Raw genomic sequence first — 17,851 nt, forward strand, 5'->3', positions numbered from 1 at the left:
TGAAAATGGGCCACCACAAGAATACTCAGTCCAACTTCTGCTGGAGGAATGTCTATAATAACAAATGCCTCATCACAACAGAAATATTTGTCAGGAAGCTCTTTAAAGCAGCTAGTTGTGTTAAATACAATAGGAGCAATAAAGTTTGAGAAAGACTTAATTCTTTCTGGGCGTCACACATAATCAATGCTGCAAGTAAATTGCTTTAATTGAATGCCGTTCTTTAGTATCTCAACCTTCAACAGACTCAGACAGCAAATGTGAGAATATATCAGTTACAGAAGAATATTTGTGTTCTCCATGAAGGTGAGCCAAGTTAGACCGAGACAGGATACAAATTCACTAGTTTGGCAAGGAGGTATATGTCACGAATAGCTGTTATATAAGAGCTGATTTTATATTTTACTTTACCTGATATATTTGAATTGAGTACATGGCCTGGAAAGGACCTTCTGTCTTATTATCCTACCTATGACAGTAATCGTTAGAAGATGTTTAGGGAAAGGATAAATAAACAATGCAAATGTTTTTCAGGGCCTCTAGGGAACAAAGCCCTGAGGAGTCTCACCTGGGATGCACACCCATACCATTAGTCAACTGGCCCAGGAGCCCCATTTAAGCTCACACTCAGGCTTAAAATCCTTGCCTGAGCTGTGTTACAGGAGTACCTCTCTGGCCCTGGCGCCTGTTGTTCCTGACTGAACCCTTGAATGAATCCTGGTCTTGGTTCATTACTTGCTTTGTCTGGGATTGTTAATGGACACGTCCACTCAGTTCTGCTCAGTGAGGGCAGAGCTTGTGGTCATACTTGGCTCCTGGCTCCTGCTCCCTCATGGAGCATTCCCACACTTGCTGCTGCTCCCTGCCGCTGGTGCAGCAGTGCATCCACTACCTTTCAGCATTTATCCTTCATAGGCTGCCTGAACTGGAAGACTTGATCCACATCCCAGTGGATGTGTCATTAATAGTGTTTGAATGGCCTTCCTTGACCCTGTTTTTTTTAAAGTAGTTATATATAAAACACCTTAGACTCCTGGAACTATTGGAAAGGCATAAATCTGTCAAAAGTGATGAAAGAAAAACTGTCTACTAAGCATACATAGAGAAACCATTACTAACATCAAACTTCTAGCAGGTATTGCTTGTTGCATTATGTTTTGCACTATGGCAAAGCTGATAACAGAAAACTGGCTGATAAAAAGACGGATGTAGGATGAAGGAAAATATATGTGTATGCATAGCTTAAATATAGGTGGCTGGGTAGACAAACGCACCTAATGACATGAATATTGAATTTCAGAGATTGCATCTTGATTGTTCAGTCTATATCATTCTCTCCAAACACACACTCAATGCTTTTCAGTGCGTGTTCTCCATTAGATGATCCATGAACAGCATTAGACAAAATGTCTTGTGCAAACTGAGCTCGAATTGATTCAGGAGATGTCTCTTTTGCCAATTCTGGATTGGTTGGACCCATTAGTTGCCTACACTCTTCCACAGCATTTTCCTTTGTTAAGATCATTATCACCGATGGGCCCCTGTAAAAATAAATACACGGAAGCTCTTACACTACTCTGAGATGCAGACTTAGCTTGGACTCCAGAGGTACCATAAAGGGTTATGGTAAAATTTATGCTATCTGCATTTTGTTAAACTATTTAAATTTTTAAATTTATTTCTGAGTATTTTGTTTAAGACAATATCCTGTATTTGAATGTGTTTGGTTTAGTTGGGACAGAGTTAATTTTCTTCACAGAGGCTAGTGTGAGGCTGTGTTTTGGATTTGTGCTGAGAAGTATTGAAAACACTGATGTTTTTAGTTGTCGCTAAGGAGGGTTTGTACCAAGTCAAGGACTTTTTCAGTTTCTGTTGCTGTGTCTTGTGTTCCCAACTTCTTTGCTACAAGCAGCTGGGAGGGGACACGGTCAGGATGGCTGGCCCAGAGTGACCAAGGGGGTATTTCATTCCGTAAAATGTCATGCTCAGTATATAAGCTGGGGCTTGGGCTAGGAATGGGTTCTCTCTCCACGGTTCTAGCTCTTTGTCAATCAGTGGGTGGTGAGTGGTCGTATAATTTGTTTTCTATTATTTTCATTACGTATTATTAATATCATTAGTATTATTGGTATAATTATTTTATTTCATTTACTTTCAGTTAATAATTTGTTCTTATCTCAGCCCGCTAGTTTTCTTGTCTTTTCCTCCAATTGTCCTCTCCCACTGGAGGAAGGAGGAGTAGGCGAGCGAGTGACTGCGTGGTACTTAGCTGCTGGCTGGGATTAAACTATGACAAAAGTCAAAAAGATTATGATAATCAGCTATTTGGATTTGGACCTTTTGTCCTAAAAAGATTCTCACCTAATAATTTCTGAAACGAGACAATGCATACTGTTTTATGAACAGCTATCCTAACAATATTATGAGGAAGAGGTTTGCTCTATGTGGGAAGAACAAGGATTCCATTAGAAATTTGTTCTGTTTTTGAGGAAAAAATCCAAAATAATAGTCTCTATCCATAGGTTTGGAAAGAATTTTAAATATTCCTTTTAAGGAAAGAGCAGTCAGTGCTAGAAGCCAGACTAAAGTGCTAGAAGCCAGACTAAACTTTCCAGAAAGTGCGACAGATTGAAAATCCTTCATCTTCCTTAGGTGTAGCACGTTTTGTTGGCACTGTAAAGTCAAACTTTGTTGTATACTTACATACCTCAGCATTGTGTAACGAAACACTTACTCAGTCGTACAAGTCACTAACTGTTCAAAAAAGGGTTTTCCTTTGTGATCCTTATAAAACTGTGTAGCCATTTCACGAGTTAAAGCTTCTTTAATCTTTGAGATGGTAAATCCAGCATCTTTAACTTTTTGCATAATGTCATCTAGGAGAACAAGAAGAACATTAATTCTTGATTGAAATAGTTTAGATGAGAAAAGCCCACAAACTTTAAAAGGTTGAGAAAATACTAGATGCTTTAAAAAAAATAACCAATACCTACTAAAATTCTACTTACAGTATCATGTCATCATGGACAGTATGACAAACACTTCAACAGTTCTCTAAAACACACAGAAACTATCGTCACTGCCCTCATCCATCCCTATGCAGGTGACAAACCCACAGTGTTACACTGGCAACATTCACTGCTGTTCCTTGCACTGGATGGGACGTGGGCTGTAGCTGTAATGCTACGTGACACACGAGCTGGCCTGCTAAAATCAATCCAGATTGTTACAAAACGGAAAGAAAGAATCACAAAAGCCAATGATCAATTAACATTAGAAAGACTCCTGAAATTTGTTAGGACAGAAAAGAAGAATGCCAAGAAGAGGCTAAAAAAAGGGGTACAAAAAATCTTTAGGGTAAGATTCCAAATTGTACATAGTGTACTGTTTATTTTCACCTTTCCTCCTCATTCCTTTGCAAAAGAGCAAGTATTCCCATTGCCAAATAGTGAGTCAAACCAAGGATGGGACAGCATCTAATTGAGAAATGACCCCTTTGGAGTCTGTAGAGATACCTGTCTGAAATAAGTAACATTCATTTGAACACCTTCCTCTGCTTTGACTTAGAATGATGCTGGATGGTTAGTTTGCACAAGTGCCAATTTTTTAGACTGTTTAACTTAGCTAAGAACTCTCTCACTTCAATTCACCACCATTCTTGTGAAGAAAGAGCTATAGGCAACTTAAGCAGAGGAAATGTCACATTTGAGACTTCAACCGGAATTATGCAAGCCCTGCATTTTCTCTGCACAGAAAACCTGTGCATCTGCAAGTAAAAAGAATGCATCTGATATGATTTTCTGCAGTTTACATGGCTAATATTTTGTGGAAATTTCATCTGTAGATGTAGCCCATACTTTTTAGATCACTTACCTTTATGTTTCTTAGCAGTAGCTGGTTTGATTAATGCCAGTGTGTGCTCCTGAGGGAAGAAGAACTGTAATTCCTTCTGAGCGTCAGCGGGTGTAGAACTACCATGCAGCTGGTCAATAGGTATGTTGTTGACTGCATACTTTGCACGCAAACTAGGAGTCATTAAAAGAGTAAGTTACTTAAAGGAATAGTCATTTTGAACTTCAACTATGACTAATCCAGTAAATTTAAATTAATGTTGATCTGGTGACTTAAGTGTTTACTCCCTGTAGGATTAAGAAGCCTTCACTGTTTACAGAAAGAACAAAGACATTTTTAATTAACCACCTGAAATATTAACATCTTCACTCCTAATTGTCATCTTGTTATATTTCCAACATTATGATATCTTGTTCTCGCTTAATGAAACACAATAGATTAGATGATACCACAGCAGTTTCTAAGAACAATAAAATAAACAGGTAAAATAAATGGGTAAAACTAACATGCTCATTCATAAAATGTGTGGAAGAAACTTAGTCACAAATAAAATACTCTACTGCTGGCAAGTTTTCATAAAGGTAAGAAAATAAGTGTCTGTTCTGAAAAATAATGGTACTATTTCAAAAAACCAAAATAAATCGTTAAACATGAGATATTGCCAATATTTTTTTCACGTAGAAAATTAGTAGCAATACTTCTGTAGAACTCAAAGCCTAAAAATTGCCATCCAAGGTCACAAAGATTCAACTGAATAGCCAAGTAACCTGTTCATACAACTGTCAGAGCAGGATTATAAGATTATCACAGGTGGATTCTTCCTGTGGAATGTGCTTCTAGCAGTGAAGGATTTTTCTCTGACTCAAGATCTTCTTTGGCTTTAATATCCTTTTTTAAACTCAGCTTTTCATTGTGCTCAGTAGCCATTATTTCTCAAAAGATGTTATAGTCACTATGTCTAATACACTTCTGCCAAGAAAAGCTTAACAAACCCCAGAAAAAAATATATCAGTTTCCAGATGATGGCACTATAGTTACACTTGTTGGAATGCCGTTTTCAATTTGATGAGGAATGTGTAAGTAAATTGGAAGCTGTGAATGGTAGTTTACTAGTGTAAGTATTACCTGTTCGGATTTTCCTTCTTAGCATCTTCAACAGTCTTTGGGCCTAATAAATCTCTCCAGTGTGCTATAGCATTTTCTCGTGTTAGAGCAAGTACAAGAGTTGGACCACTGCAGAATGGGAAAACTGGCATTAAAAATATCAAATATTAAACTCACTGTAATCTGTAAAAGGAATTTGATGAAATACAGTCCAGGCCAGGAAAATGAGCCCTAATGCTGAAGGACTTAAAAACTCATCTCCATTAAAACATCTGCAGTCTGATAAAGCCTTGTGGTGCTGAAACGCAAATTCGAATTTCAAAGTTACTGTATGTTAACACAACAGGAAGAATGTTGTAGAACTGAGCTATTGGTCTATTACTAGCCATAAAAATGCTGATCAGCTTGTATTTGTCCCAGCCATGTCTCAACTTCCTATGAAGGCAATACCCAAACATGATTTATTTTTCCTCCCCAAGGAAATCAGCACGCAGCATGGATGAAGATTTCAGAACTCTCCTACAGACAATCTAAATGCAGCCTTCCGGAGCAGAGCTCAGCTGTTTGCACCCAAATCAATGGAACTGGCCACTGACTTCAACATCCTATATGTAGAGATATGGAGTAGCTAGTAATTTAAAAACCTGATTTATTTATCTACAGAACTTGGTAATTATCTTATTATCTGCAGTTGTGTGGTCCTGTTTTTGAGTTTTACTGAACTCTCAGGTGCATGAGTATCCTGTAGCCATGTGTCTAGAAACATTTCATCAAATATGCAGTCTAAAGTCATTCTTAAAAAAAACAGGCAAAGGAATAAAATAACATTGACATTTACATTCTCAATATATCAAAAACATTAACTATGTAACTCTTCTCCTGACAGATTAATGTCAGATTAATGCTGGGGAGACAATATAACATAAGAATATTTCTTTAGTAGAATTAGAATTTTTCAAGTTCAAAATATGAGACTTTTTATATGCCCTAGATGGAAAATGTAGTTATTAACACTTACGCCGTCTTTCCTTTAAGAGAGAAGGTCTAATTAAGGCCAAAGTCTTTTCAACTTTTTGGTCTGTCTTCTTTCTGTCAAAATTTGGGAAGAAGAAGGCGAGCTGCCTGCTGGCATCTTCTACACTGTCTTGCACATCACATATATTTAATATACTCTCAGTTTCCACAGTTCTTTCCAAGCTAACGAATCACAAAATAATACAGTATTTAAGTCACTGCATACATTGTGTTAACAGCTGAGTTCTTGAAAATGTACTTTCTTAAAATTTAGTGAAACACAAGACTAGAATGCCAAACTCAGTTTTTATTAAATTCAGATTAACATCCAAAGTAATGGTTCTGAGAAGTCTTAATCTCAAAAATTGTTGTCATGTGCTACGAAAGAGAAATTTGAGCCATGCAGCTTTTCTGATTCCAGCTTATTCAAAATAGTCTCTCTGTTTGACTAGACAGAATTCACACTGACAAGTGTACAGTGTATGATGCATAATGATCAGTATAATGATTGTGCTTAATCCATGTACGGCATGATCAGAGAAATGATAGCACTACAGGATTGTCTTTAACTGAGACACTTCTCATTGTTCTTTGCCTGTATGTCTAAGGTTTATTTTGCTATGTAAATACAGTCTTGGACACTTACAGAAAATGCAGTATTCCCCAGTTGTACTAAATTAATGCAGAAAGGGATACAGCAGTCATCAACAAAAATATCAATTGTTATGGCAAGTTCTTTTTTGGAACAAAGTATCTAAATTCACGTGGCTTTAAGTAAATCTCATGTCTAAATATAAAACTTGATCCAATATTTGAATTTTTATGAACGTTCTCTTTATTGTCTGATGTTGTGCGTGCAAATATCATCCTCTTTTAAAATTCTCTACAAATATTTGGCCTAGGAGAAAACCAGATATTTCAAGATACCATGGTTGTGAACACCTAATCCTTACAATATTTTTATGCATCTTGGAGTGTGTGTAGTGGAACAAACCCCAAAATCCTCTCACTTGATGGCTGTCCCAGGGAGTGTGGCATGCTTCAGGTGTCCCATAGTCTCTCTTGGGCCACATCTGCAGCTTCCCGGATACGTAGGAATAACCACGGACAAGAGGGCAACCCTCAGTGGGCAGTGTCTGCTATAAAGTGGACCTTCAGCTTGCAAATATAGCCCTTTTCCCATCAGTCTGATGACCCCTTCAAGGCCACGTCAGCAAGGGCAAGACATCAGTGGCCTTTGCTTGTTGCCTTTCCTAGGAAGCAAGGAGTTTCTATGTTCCCACAGGAACTGTGATTGTATCTCTAATAATGGTCTTGTGAAAGACCAGGTGAAGAAGTCTGCCTGTTCCCTGGACTCTGTGCTCACGGCCACATGAGCGTCAGCAAGAATGTTCCTTGTTTTATGGTGTGCTCGGAATACTGTAGCAGAATCACACACACACACACATTTTCACTGTTAAGTTACCTGCCTCGCTTCCCAGCCTCAGGCTCCTCAGGCACACTCTCACTCGCTTGATGTAGTTCTTTCCAGTGAGGAATAGCATCAGTTTCTTCTTTTTTTGTGATTACCAAAACGTGGCATGGTCCAGTCATCATGAGTTGAACAAAATCATCAAAATCAGGCTAAAAAACCATAATTTCCCCCCATGGAATTACAAGAACTCTGAGTTTATCATCAGAAACGAGAAGACCATACTTTCCAAAGTAACACAAAGTTTCTGTTCTAAAATGGAATTCACATAAATTTCTCAAAAACCTGTCAAATTGATTGGGAAGTTTTTTGATCAATCATTGGAGACAACACTACTAGAAAATGTCTCAAACAATTAATTGAGATAAATAAAGTCATAAAATTACATTAAGAAAGTGCCACATGTTTTTCCACATCAAAATGCAAATTACAAGAGTGAAGTTAATGATCTAGAAACTTGATATGATCAGGTGCTCTGCTTGCAGTAGCACGTGTAGTGTGACATAACAAACTGTCCTACGGTTCTAGGAATCATTTTTAAGACTGAGAATAATGTAGTTGGCTGCAAATGTAGAACTCTGAGATATTTGCAAGATATCTGTAGGCTTTTCCTTCATCCTGTTTGCTATGTTCTTTTCACTACTTCAGTTTCAACTTTTGATCTTGTAAATGTAGATTTTTCATCAGTAAATAACTTTTGAAGCTGTTGTGAGTTTTTAATCTTTTTTTTCTTGTATGTCAGCTTTTTCTTCAATATTGTGAATTTCCATTAAGATCTTATCTCCTTTTAAATATTTAACTAAGTCTTTCTTTATGAAAAGAAAGATTATGTATCTTTCTCATCTAATTATATATGATAAATTTTTTCTTTAATAATATGAGGATGAAATATTCATGTGTGATTTCAAATAATTGATTTTCTCATTCAATTATCTACATATCTATGCTTAAACTTAACCCATTTCACAAGATGAACAAACTCAAAAGAGGCATAATGAATGGCGATACAAAAATATTTAGTACAATGGATAAGTAACTATACTGTTGTGGCTTCAAAAGTACACTTGCTCACATTAAAAGACATAGATGTGGCTGTTAGATTTGGCTTTCCTGGCTCACCCAGCTTCATCATTAAAAATAAATAATTTCTGCTTCCATTTATATCTGGAAGGAAATCTATATATCTATATATCTATATCTATATCTATATATCTATATCTATATTGAGTCTCCATTATGTTATATCAGGCAGCTGCTGGACCTTCTGCAAGCTTGCAAAGTTTTCACTTAAGAATAATTTTGCCCACTGAGCACAAAGGAATCTCTATTCCATATTGTCACTTTAACGTAATTATTTTTCAGCTCGGAAATACACTTAAAGAATGGAAATAATTGGCTTCTGAATATGCATAGGGCCCTCTGAACTTCTTCTTAGTAGTTTTCTTATTCTCCCTGTCTTAATGTTGGCTAGGATCTGCTGCGGTGTAATAGTGCTGCCCTCTGTCAAACACTGCGTGCTTTTCCCCTGTCTTTGTTCCTCCCATGTCTCCCGCTACACCTAACTAATCTCAAATTTGGTTGCTGTTCCCGTGAAGATAACTTATTTTTGCCTCTACTTCAAAACTCTCTTTGTCTAAACTAGAATCCCAGCTTTGCCAAAACCAAGCTCTTCATGATTCTTTACATGTTCTCTCTGTCACTTCCTTTCTAAACCATAGTGCAGCCACCTGGTGACTACTATCAGATTTCTTTTTCCTTCTGGCTCCTTGTCTCACTTTTGTTCATTTGGAATGCTACAGGGACACTTTCCCAGCTTCTTCTTTTGATTATGCCAACCCTTTCATTGATCCCATCAGTTGGCCCTTCAGATAATATCAAACAAACCAGTTGTCTGCATATAATTCCATCTTCTGTTTATCTTATGCAGATTTTAAATAGGAGAAGGTATAAATATTTGCAAAGGAGCTTAATTTTCGTGATCTAGATCCTTCTGTAGAGTTGACTTTAGCTATCACACTGTCAAAGCACTTGACAATACCTGGGTGCCACTTTGCTAGACCACTGCCATTTAATGATTTCATTGTTTTCTTGAACAATGTTTTCTTGTCTGTCCTTAGCTATTTGTTGTCCCCTAACAAAGGATAGGGCCAGAAAAATAAACTTCACTGGAGATGCTTTCTCTTTCTGCCTGTGCATGTGCTTATTCCCAGGACTGCCCCATGATAAAAGCTGTAAAGAAGAAAAAAATATAATATATACTATAATTTATATTCTGTCTGGAAGAGTGTGTGTCAAATAGATACTGTCATATGGATGACACTGGATTTTGGTTTTGTGCTACATTTTGGCAGCTAACAGCCTACGTTTAGGGCCATGACTAAGGGTCATAGGAGAAAGAACTACAGAATCTTTTGGTATTCAATTTGAGTTCATTTTAACTTCATTGGAATGTTAAAGTGCTGCCGAGCCATGTTTGTATGACTAGCTAAGCGAAAAAGAAACATACCTCTTTTTTATTCTATGTACTAGATCTACATTAGTTCAGTTCTTTGACACACTAAAAATTGACAAGACAGAGATTTGCAAACACATATTGCTATAATGGCCTATTTTAACTGTTCCTTTTGTTTAGGTTTTCACTTTGTTTTTACCTGTTCTTTATTCTGGGCATAGAATACTCTGATTTGCTCTTCAGTTAGCATTTTCTCTTCTGCTGCTTCAATGTCAAATCATGCATCTCTAATCTGCAATTATTCAGTGGCATTTGAAAATGGATATGTACAAAATCATATGTTATTGTAAATCTAAAAATCAATTGATTTTGGAAGGTACCAAGTTTAAAATTCTTTGAAATATTTCAAATATAACTGCGACGTTTACCTAAACTAAAGTTCCAGCTTTTCTAAACACTTGACTAAATTGAGGATTACAATGCCCACTAGGTTAAGGTTTGTGAAAAATATAGTGCAGTTCAATGTATGTATTCATTCAGTAGTTAATAATCTGATTTATTTAACATTGAATAAACTCATTTTAACCATTGTGAATGCTTAACATGTAACCACTTCTAAAAGTGATCTTATTAACTATATTGTAGTCATATAAACATGTACTTGTCAGCAGGGTTTGCTTGCTAAATTACTTAGCTTTAGCAACAGAAAACAAATTAAAATAAAATCTATTTTATGATTATCTATTTTAAGTTACATTACTGCACTAAATTCAAGTATGTGTAAGAGATGAATACTTACATGACCTATATCAAAATTCATATTCCACTGACATGAGGTTTATACAATATACTGATGTTTAAACAAAAAAGACACTACCCAGCCCCAATACTGATCATTTGCCAATATTAATCTCTTTCCTAGGACTCTACTCTTTAAAGGCCCCTGCAATGCTGATAAGGGTTTCCAGACTGCCTTGACAAGTCTGAGTGTGGAGACAGCATGGCACATGCCTCACAAGGCAGTGCAAAGGCAGAGCCAACTACCAGCTGCTCAGCACCTCTCCTATGACGAAAGGCTGCCAGAATTGGGCTTGTTCAGCCTGGAGAAGAGGAGGCTCCGAGGAGACCTCATTGCAGCTTTCCAGTATCTGAAGGGGGCCTACAAGGGTACTGGAATAGGACTTTTTACAAGAGCCTGTAGTGATAGGACAAGGGGTAATGGGTATAAATTGAAATCAGGGAGGTTTAGATTGGATATCAGGAAGAAATTCTTCCCAGAGAGGGTGGTGAGGCACTGGAACAGGTTGCCCAGAGAAGCTGTGGATGCCCCATCCCTGGATGTCTTTAAGGCCAGGCTGGATGAGGCTTGGAGCAACCTGGTCTAGTGGAAGGTGTCCCTGCCCATGGCAGGGGGGTTGGAAGTAGATGATCTTTAAGGTCCCTTCCAACCCAAACCATTCTGTGATTCTATGATTCTAAATTGCTTTCCAGCACTGCCTGCTGGTTTTTTTTTCCATTACTGAGCTTCCTTCATTTCTGGTCAAGGTAGAAACAACCTATCCACACTCTGATTTTCTTTCCTGCAAAGGTCACTGGCCCCTGTCCTAAAAGTTTTAAAAACTATCATAGTTTTTTCTTGATACATAGTGTTATGAGGCATTTTTCAGAAACAGTGAGAAATTCCTGTAATTGAAGTGAGCAGTACCATGGTATCATTTTCTGAAAAGCAAAAGGATTTTTCTTTCACTGTGTGATGGCTTAAACAGATACAGAATCCTTGGATACACCCTTGCATACTTGCCGGATTAACATCCTTCGCTGCAGGATCAAATACTGCGCTACTGGCAATTATTAGAGTACAATTAGTAGTGCACGTGAATTAGCATCACCATCTACATGCCTATATTTTCCTATGTTTCTGCGGACACGCTGTCTTCCATAAGGAACTGGCTCTTTGATTTATTTGCGTCTACAGTTCTTAAAGATGCTGGGTGAATAACTTCACCACCACCATTCCTAGTTCTCACTTCTATTGTAATTTGAGGAAAAAAATGACTCTCCTGTTTGTAGATTTCACGTGTCACTGATCAACACAGTTTGAATCATGTCATACGTCCCCTAGTGACATGAAATATTAAAGCAATAGTATCAATCTAAATACCACATTATTTCAAGTCAAAATTATTTTGCTTTTATTATCCTTATCAGAGAAACATTAACAGGTCTTGTTCCAAAGCCTAGGCATAAACTTGGATCTACTTAATCTTACATCTTGCTACTATGCCTATGCTAAATAGGATAAATGAATCTTCCAGTTTTGTTTACCTTTTGTTTAATTTCCTCTACACGTCCCTCTAAAACATCATTGGGTTTTATAATTCCAATGGAATATCTGACTACTTCTTCTGGGAAAGGGAAAAAAGCATGTGTCAATGAATACATTTATCAGAATAAATACACAACTGAATTTTCCATTACTTACAAGTGGGATTCTTTAAATAATCCTCCATTTTAACATGGAGATGGCCAAACAGTTGTTCCAAAATATAAATTACTCCAACACTTAAAGCAAATCTTGGAGTGTGGCACTGTCCTTGGCCATCCCTGGAATCCACATTCCTGATGAACCACTAGTGTTTTGGGTCATATGGTGGAGAAATGGTTTACATGCAGCTAGTTGTGGTGAAAAAAATACTATTTAAGATGGTTGCTTTGTCTAGGGAGCTCTTTATGTACAAGACTAGAAATGTGAAAGGAATGAAGGAATTTTCACTAAGGAAAATTCACTAAGTGAAAATCTGTATGAATATTGGATATTTTCCATAAAATATACATTTCTTGTCATAGTAGAGGTTTGTTTCCTTAGCACTGTGGATGCTGAAATCATTTGCAATTAATAACTGTTGAAGTAACACATGCTTGCTAACACAGTCTAGTGTTTAATCCAAGAGGTGTTCCTGGTTGTAGACATACAACACCCATAGCATAAAGATCCTTGCAAAATGAAAGAAAGTGGTCAGAAGAGAATATAAACTACATCTTTCTTTGCAAAATCTGAGGTTTACTGTTAAGCATTAGCACGGAATTCAGTCAGATCCCAAACACTGTAGAAGAACTCGATAGTTTTAACAGAAACATCCAAATACTACTTGTTTCCAGTACTAGAACACACACATGGGCACCAGCATGCAGTAAGGGAAATATTACCACAGTGTGTTAGTGTATTATGGCTTCTGACATGAAGCTGAGCCCAAGCTTAAAACTCTATTCCCTGATTTTGTTGCATGTTTAGGTTCCATGGATTAGTGCAAACTCCCTATATAATTGCTAAAGGATCTATAATACCGTATTACCAGGTCTCAGAGGGTTTAAAGCTGAGGTCAGGAGCATGTCACTTGAACCATACAATAAAGAAGACATGAAGAGGAAGGAGAATGGACACAACTTAATCTGTGACAGTGATTGAATGCCTGATCACAGGGGAAAAAAAAACCAAACCAGTATAAAGAAAGAGAGAGGACGGAGGAGTTCTTTCCATCTGAACGTTCCCAAATGACATTCTGTGCATATATGAAGCAGCAGGAAGCTTCAATAGCCACAGATAACAGTAAGAATAGAGAACATATTTGTCCCAGCTCATGACAAGCCTGAAATAAATCATAGACACAAGACTCACAAGCAGGATGGTGTATAGTTTTCAATCGCAGGATGGTGTATAGTTTTCAATCTTTTTGGAACCTTACCCTACTCTTGTGGATTTATGCTCTTGTGTAAGTCTGTCCTTTAGTGCTTAAATCTAGTCTGGTAAAAGAGTTAATTAAAAATAATCTGAAATACAAGGCATGTTATTCCTTCAGAGATTAACTCTTCCAACCTTCACAGGCTGCCCCAACTTGGTGTTTCTGTAGAACATCCAAGGGTTAACAAGCACCATCTCAGCAACAGCACAGAGCTAACACAGGGACTGTGTAGAAGTGACTTTCAAACACTAGTTTTACACAGGAAAATTCCCGACACATAGCATTGCTGCTATGTGCCAGGGACCTGCATTCTGAAGGTTCCCAAAGCGGGATGAAAACACTGATGATGAGAGTCCAATAACTTAATTCCTTAAAGAAGAAAGCTTCCCCTCAGCCTGATATCCTCAATCATAACCTCTCACGTTATTAACTCAAAGGAAGATCTATTGGTGCTGGACATACATGATTCCGAACCAAATCACTAAAAAGACTTTTTTTCTTTTTCTTTCGGTTAACATCGCTGAACTAAATCAAATATATTTACCCTCGGGTGCATTCTCCGCAACATCCTCTTCTGATGATTTCTCTTCTAGGAAAACAAGTTCATCTGCCTAAGGCAATTATAAATACAGTACAGCACCAGTGTGAAGCTAAGGTCACAAAACACAGCTGTCAGATCTTTACAACACTTCCACCTTAATGCAGTAACATATTTTCTAACAAGGAAAGAGAGTAAATGTAGGAAAAACATAGGGCTAGACTGATTTTCCTTTGCTGACCTGCAGTTTGTTAAAAGTTTCCCTTTACTGTAAGAGTTCTTTGATTTCCATTTCAACTCAAAACAAGCAGCGACATGGCTATTGCTGATGTCTTCATTTGTTTCATGTGATGCACAAATATAACTAAATTTTATATGAAAAATACTTAGTCCAGAAAGAATAAACATAAATAAAACCTTTATGTGCTAGTGACATTTCATCCATTTCTCAATTTCTTGCATTCATTGGCTAATCTATAAATTTATTAAATTTTTATAAATTACCATTTAATGGAAATTTCTAACCCCTCACATATGTCACTATGCTGTCAAGAAAAAAAGTACAAAAAATTAAACATTATATTAAGGAAAACACTGTCAATGACATTGAAAGAAACCATGTAAATGTAATAGAAATACTCATTTATGTTTAAGTATCTGGTTTGTGAGTACCTCAGTGCATTCTTTCTGTCCAGTTGCACTTCTTTCTTCTTGCACTAGCTCTGTTATTTTCTTAGTTAGAAGAGGAGCATTCACACCTCTCACTATTGCAATAATTTTGCCATTCTGTGCAAGACAAAATAACACTCTCAGTGAGTTTTTGTCACTATTTACTAGCTCTTAATTTCTGTCACATGGAGTTTTCTATCTTTTAATCTGCATTAACTTTCAGCGTGTGCTCTACCACACTCAGGAACACCAGAGTGAAGCTAACTAAGGGTGATCAAAGATACTGCCAACCTCACTTGGCAGCATTCAGATTCAAACCTGAAGGTGTCCTGAAATTATCATTGTTCTTGGCCCTGAGTTGCTGGAATTCAAATCCTAGCACCCTCAGGTTGAAAAAACCCACTGCCTCATAAGCGAGCAGAGTTCTACAGTCCAGTCCTAGGAGAACAGTCTTTCTGTATCCGTCAAGGAGAGATAACCAGTATGATTCATTGTTAAAACTGCTCAGATGTGAAAAATGCAATTTTAGTTGTTTATCTTAAAAAATTTGAAGTGGCAGGAAATGCAAACTCTGTTTCCCTGAGGGAAGGTGTGTATAAAATAATCATTTCACTGTAGCCACATGTAGACACTTTATGCCAGGTAACCCCGGAAAACTTATACTGATTTCTCACTAAGTAACTACCAAAACTGTGGCTACCACAAATCTTCTGTGGCTGCATGTGCAGTGGCCACAACAAAAATGTGCCCAGGAACCGTGGACTCAGGGATGAGAAACACCCTCAAGTAAACAACATCTGATGATATGATCCTACATACTGTAAAATGTAAATGTATGGTCTATACAGCTTCACATTTCTTCTTTATCTGCCAAAAAATTCATGCATAAGTAGGCAGAACATTAAAATAGACTGATGTGATGTACTTAGAACACAGAAGAGAAACACAGGTTCACATTTATTCCTAAATGGTCGCAGAGTTGATATGCTGTCAGCCTCTGCCTGAAGTCAGATGTAAAAGATTATTTAATTACCTAAGTGTGTGTATGCATGCAAGTGTGTATAGATATGCATAATCATATTTGCCTGCAAGAAAACTGTAGTATTATATACTGTGGTGTTACACACTCAAGCTGCAGTCTTAAATACAACCAACAGTCTTTATGACACTTGCTGGTGATGAAGAAGGAACTGGTTTGGTAACACGGGATTAGCCTCCCTTCATATTACAGCCGCTAATCATGGAAAAATACTTTATCCTAATACTGTTTTCCCATGTAGGTTTTAATGCCTTGCATAAAAATGAGGAAGTAGCCCCTGAGGTCTTGACAAAAGAGATTATTCACTCTATTAAGTTTAAGAGATATTAAGTATAAGAGATATGCAGAAGAAGAGGCAACTAGGCCAAAATTATGACCACTCGGTATCAGGACAATAAAATGAAAGCTCTGCATATGTAAACAGATAAAAAGATATATTTTAAATAAAATATAAACAAAGTTCCACACAGAATTTACATCTTCACCACTGCAAAATGCAACAGATCCTCTTCACCAAACTCATTCTTCAGTTTTCTGAATAAATTCACCACAGCTTTGCAAGGACCACACCAAGCTTGATACACATCTATTACTAGAATGTAATAGTTTGAAATTACAAAGAGCTGGCTTGTGAAACTTATGAGACATACATATTTATGAGTGTATTGGATGTTGTTGGACTGAGCGAACTGAAAACGGGGAGTAATACACATCATAGAACATGCACCCTCAGGAATCCTGACTGATTAACTGCTAAGGTACAAGTGTACAGTATTTATTTAGTCTGTACAAGACTTTAGGGAAAAATTTCCACAATTTCCTACCTTCTGCCATACAGAATGTGATACTGGAAAGGTATTTTCTAAACATAGGTCTATAGCAGTGCATAAAATAATGGATAATATGATTTGTGACAAGTTGTTATTTACCAGAGAAGCCAGTATATATTCACAAACATAATGTATAGATTTATAATTATATTCATATAACACTTCTTTCAAAGATAATATAGCACTAGTCTTCTAGATTTATAACAAGTATCTATTAAAAATGATACGATATATAAGTATGAAAAACTGTAAGTATCTTCATGAGATATTAAAAAGAAAATAGCAACAGTTAGTACCTACTACACCTTTTGTCAGCAACATTTCATCCCACTGGTTTTGATTGGTTATTATTGTCTGAAAAAAAATGAATTGGCTTTTTAACATCTTTAAAAGGCAGGAAAAAAACCCCTATTCTTCACTAGCATTGTTCAGATAATTAGGATTTATACCTGGAGCTGGGTTTCTTTCTTCTTGCCTGCCATTTTCCAGTGACTATAGGAAAAACATCAAAATACAGAGCACAGTTAACAGTTTTTAAAGGACATGCAACATACAGAACTTATTTATATGGTTTTCAACACAGCACTGACCTCTGATTCCCTTAAAAATTAACTCAACTGAAGCCGCTACAACAATGTCAATTAACACCCCACATCAGAATTCTTTCAAGCAATACACAACTTATGTGCAAAACCCACATAACACAGGAAACAGAATGAAATTTAGTTTCTTAATCTGTTAGGGTCTTAAAAAATCTTTGGCCTCGACACTTTTTCAAGCTTTTAATTTGTCTGTTCAGAATGGACACAGGGACCTTGAATATAAAGGCGAAGTTCATTTATACAGGTAGAAAGCACGATTGGTCCAGAGTATGGTGTGGCTGTTTCCATACCTAGAGAAACTCTTAAAGGCATCCCAGTGGGTGAGAATTTCATTATCGAGGTAGAGGTTTAAGAAGCACTGGGAAGCAAATGTAGGTGTCTCTAAACTGTTCACATTTCACATATGCGTGTTGTCCCTGATTCATGAATTCTCCATGCTTCCAATTTACTTCTGAAGCCCTGCCCAGGCATAGTAACTGCTGTTACATGTGTCTACTCTATCTTAAGAAAATCTTGTTTCAGTGGCTTTGTTGTTACTTT

At 37.0% G+C, this 17,851-nt stretch overlaps 1 protein-coding gene across 1 annotated transcript; it reads right to left on the reverse strand.

Moving 5' to 3' along the window:
* Window positions 1–1,318: 1,318 nt before the first annotated feature.
* Window positions 1,319–17,191, reverse strand: NME8 (NME/NM23 family member 8). The gene is given in 14 exon segments (XM_010151896.1): window positions 1,319–1,541; window positions 2,735–2,876; window positions 3,874–4,025; window positions 4,978–5,101; window positions 5,975–6,153; window positions 7,436–7,593; window positions 10,093–10,185; window positions 12,219–12,295; window positions 14,178–14,244; window positions 14,844–14,957; window positions 15,773–15,841; window positions 16,365–16,471; window positions 17,006–17,063; window positions 17,159–17,191. Coding segments are annotated over 14 exon segments (1,596 nt in total).
* Between the last annotated feature and the right edge of the window lie 660 nt (window positions 17,192–17,851).

This window comes from Eurypyga helias, unplaced genomic scaffold (assembly GCF_000690775.1).
Source record: "Eurypyga helias isolate BGI_N326 unplaced genomic scaffold, ASM69077v1 scaffold16065, whole genome shotgun sequence".
NCBI lineage: Eukaryota > Metazoa > Chordata > Aves > Eurypygiformes > Eurypygidae > Eurypyga > Eurypyga helias.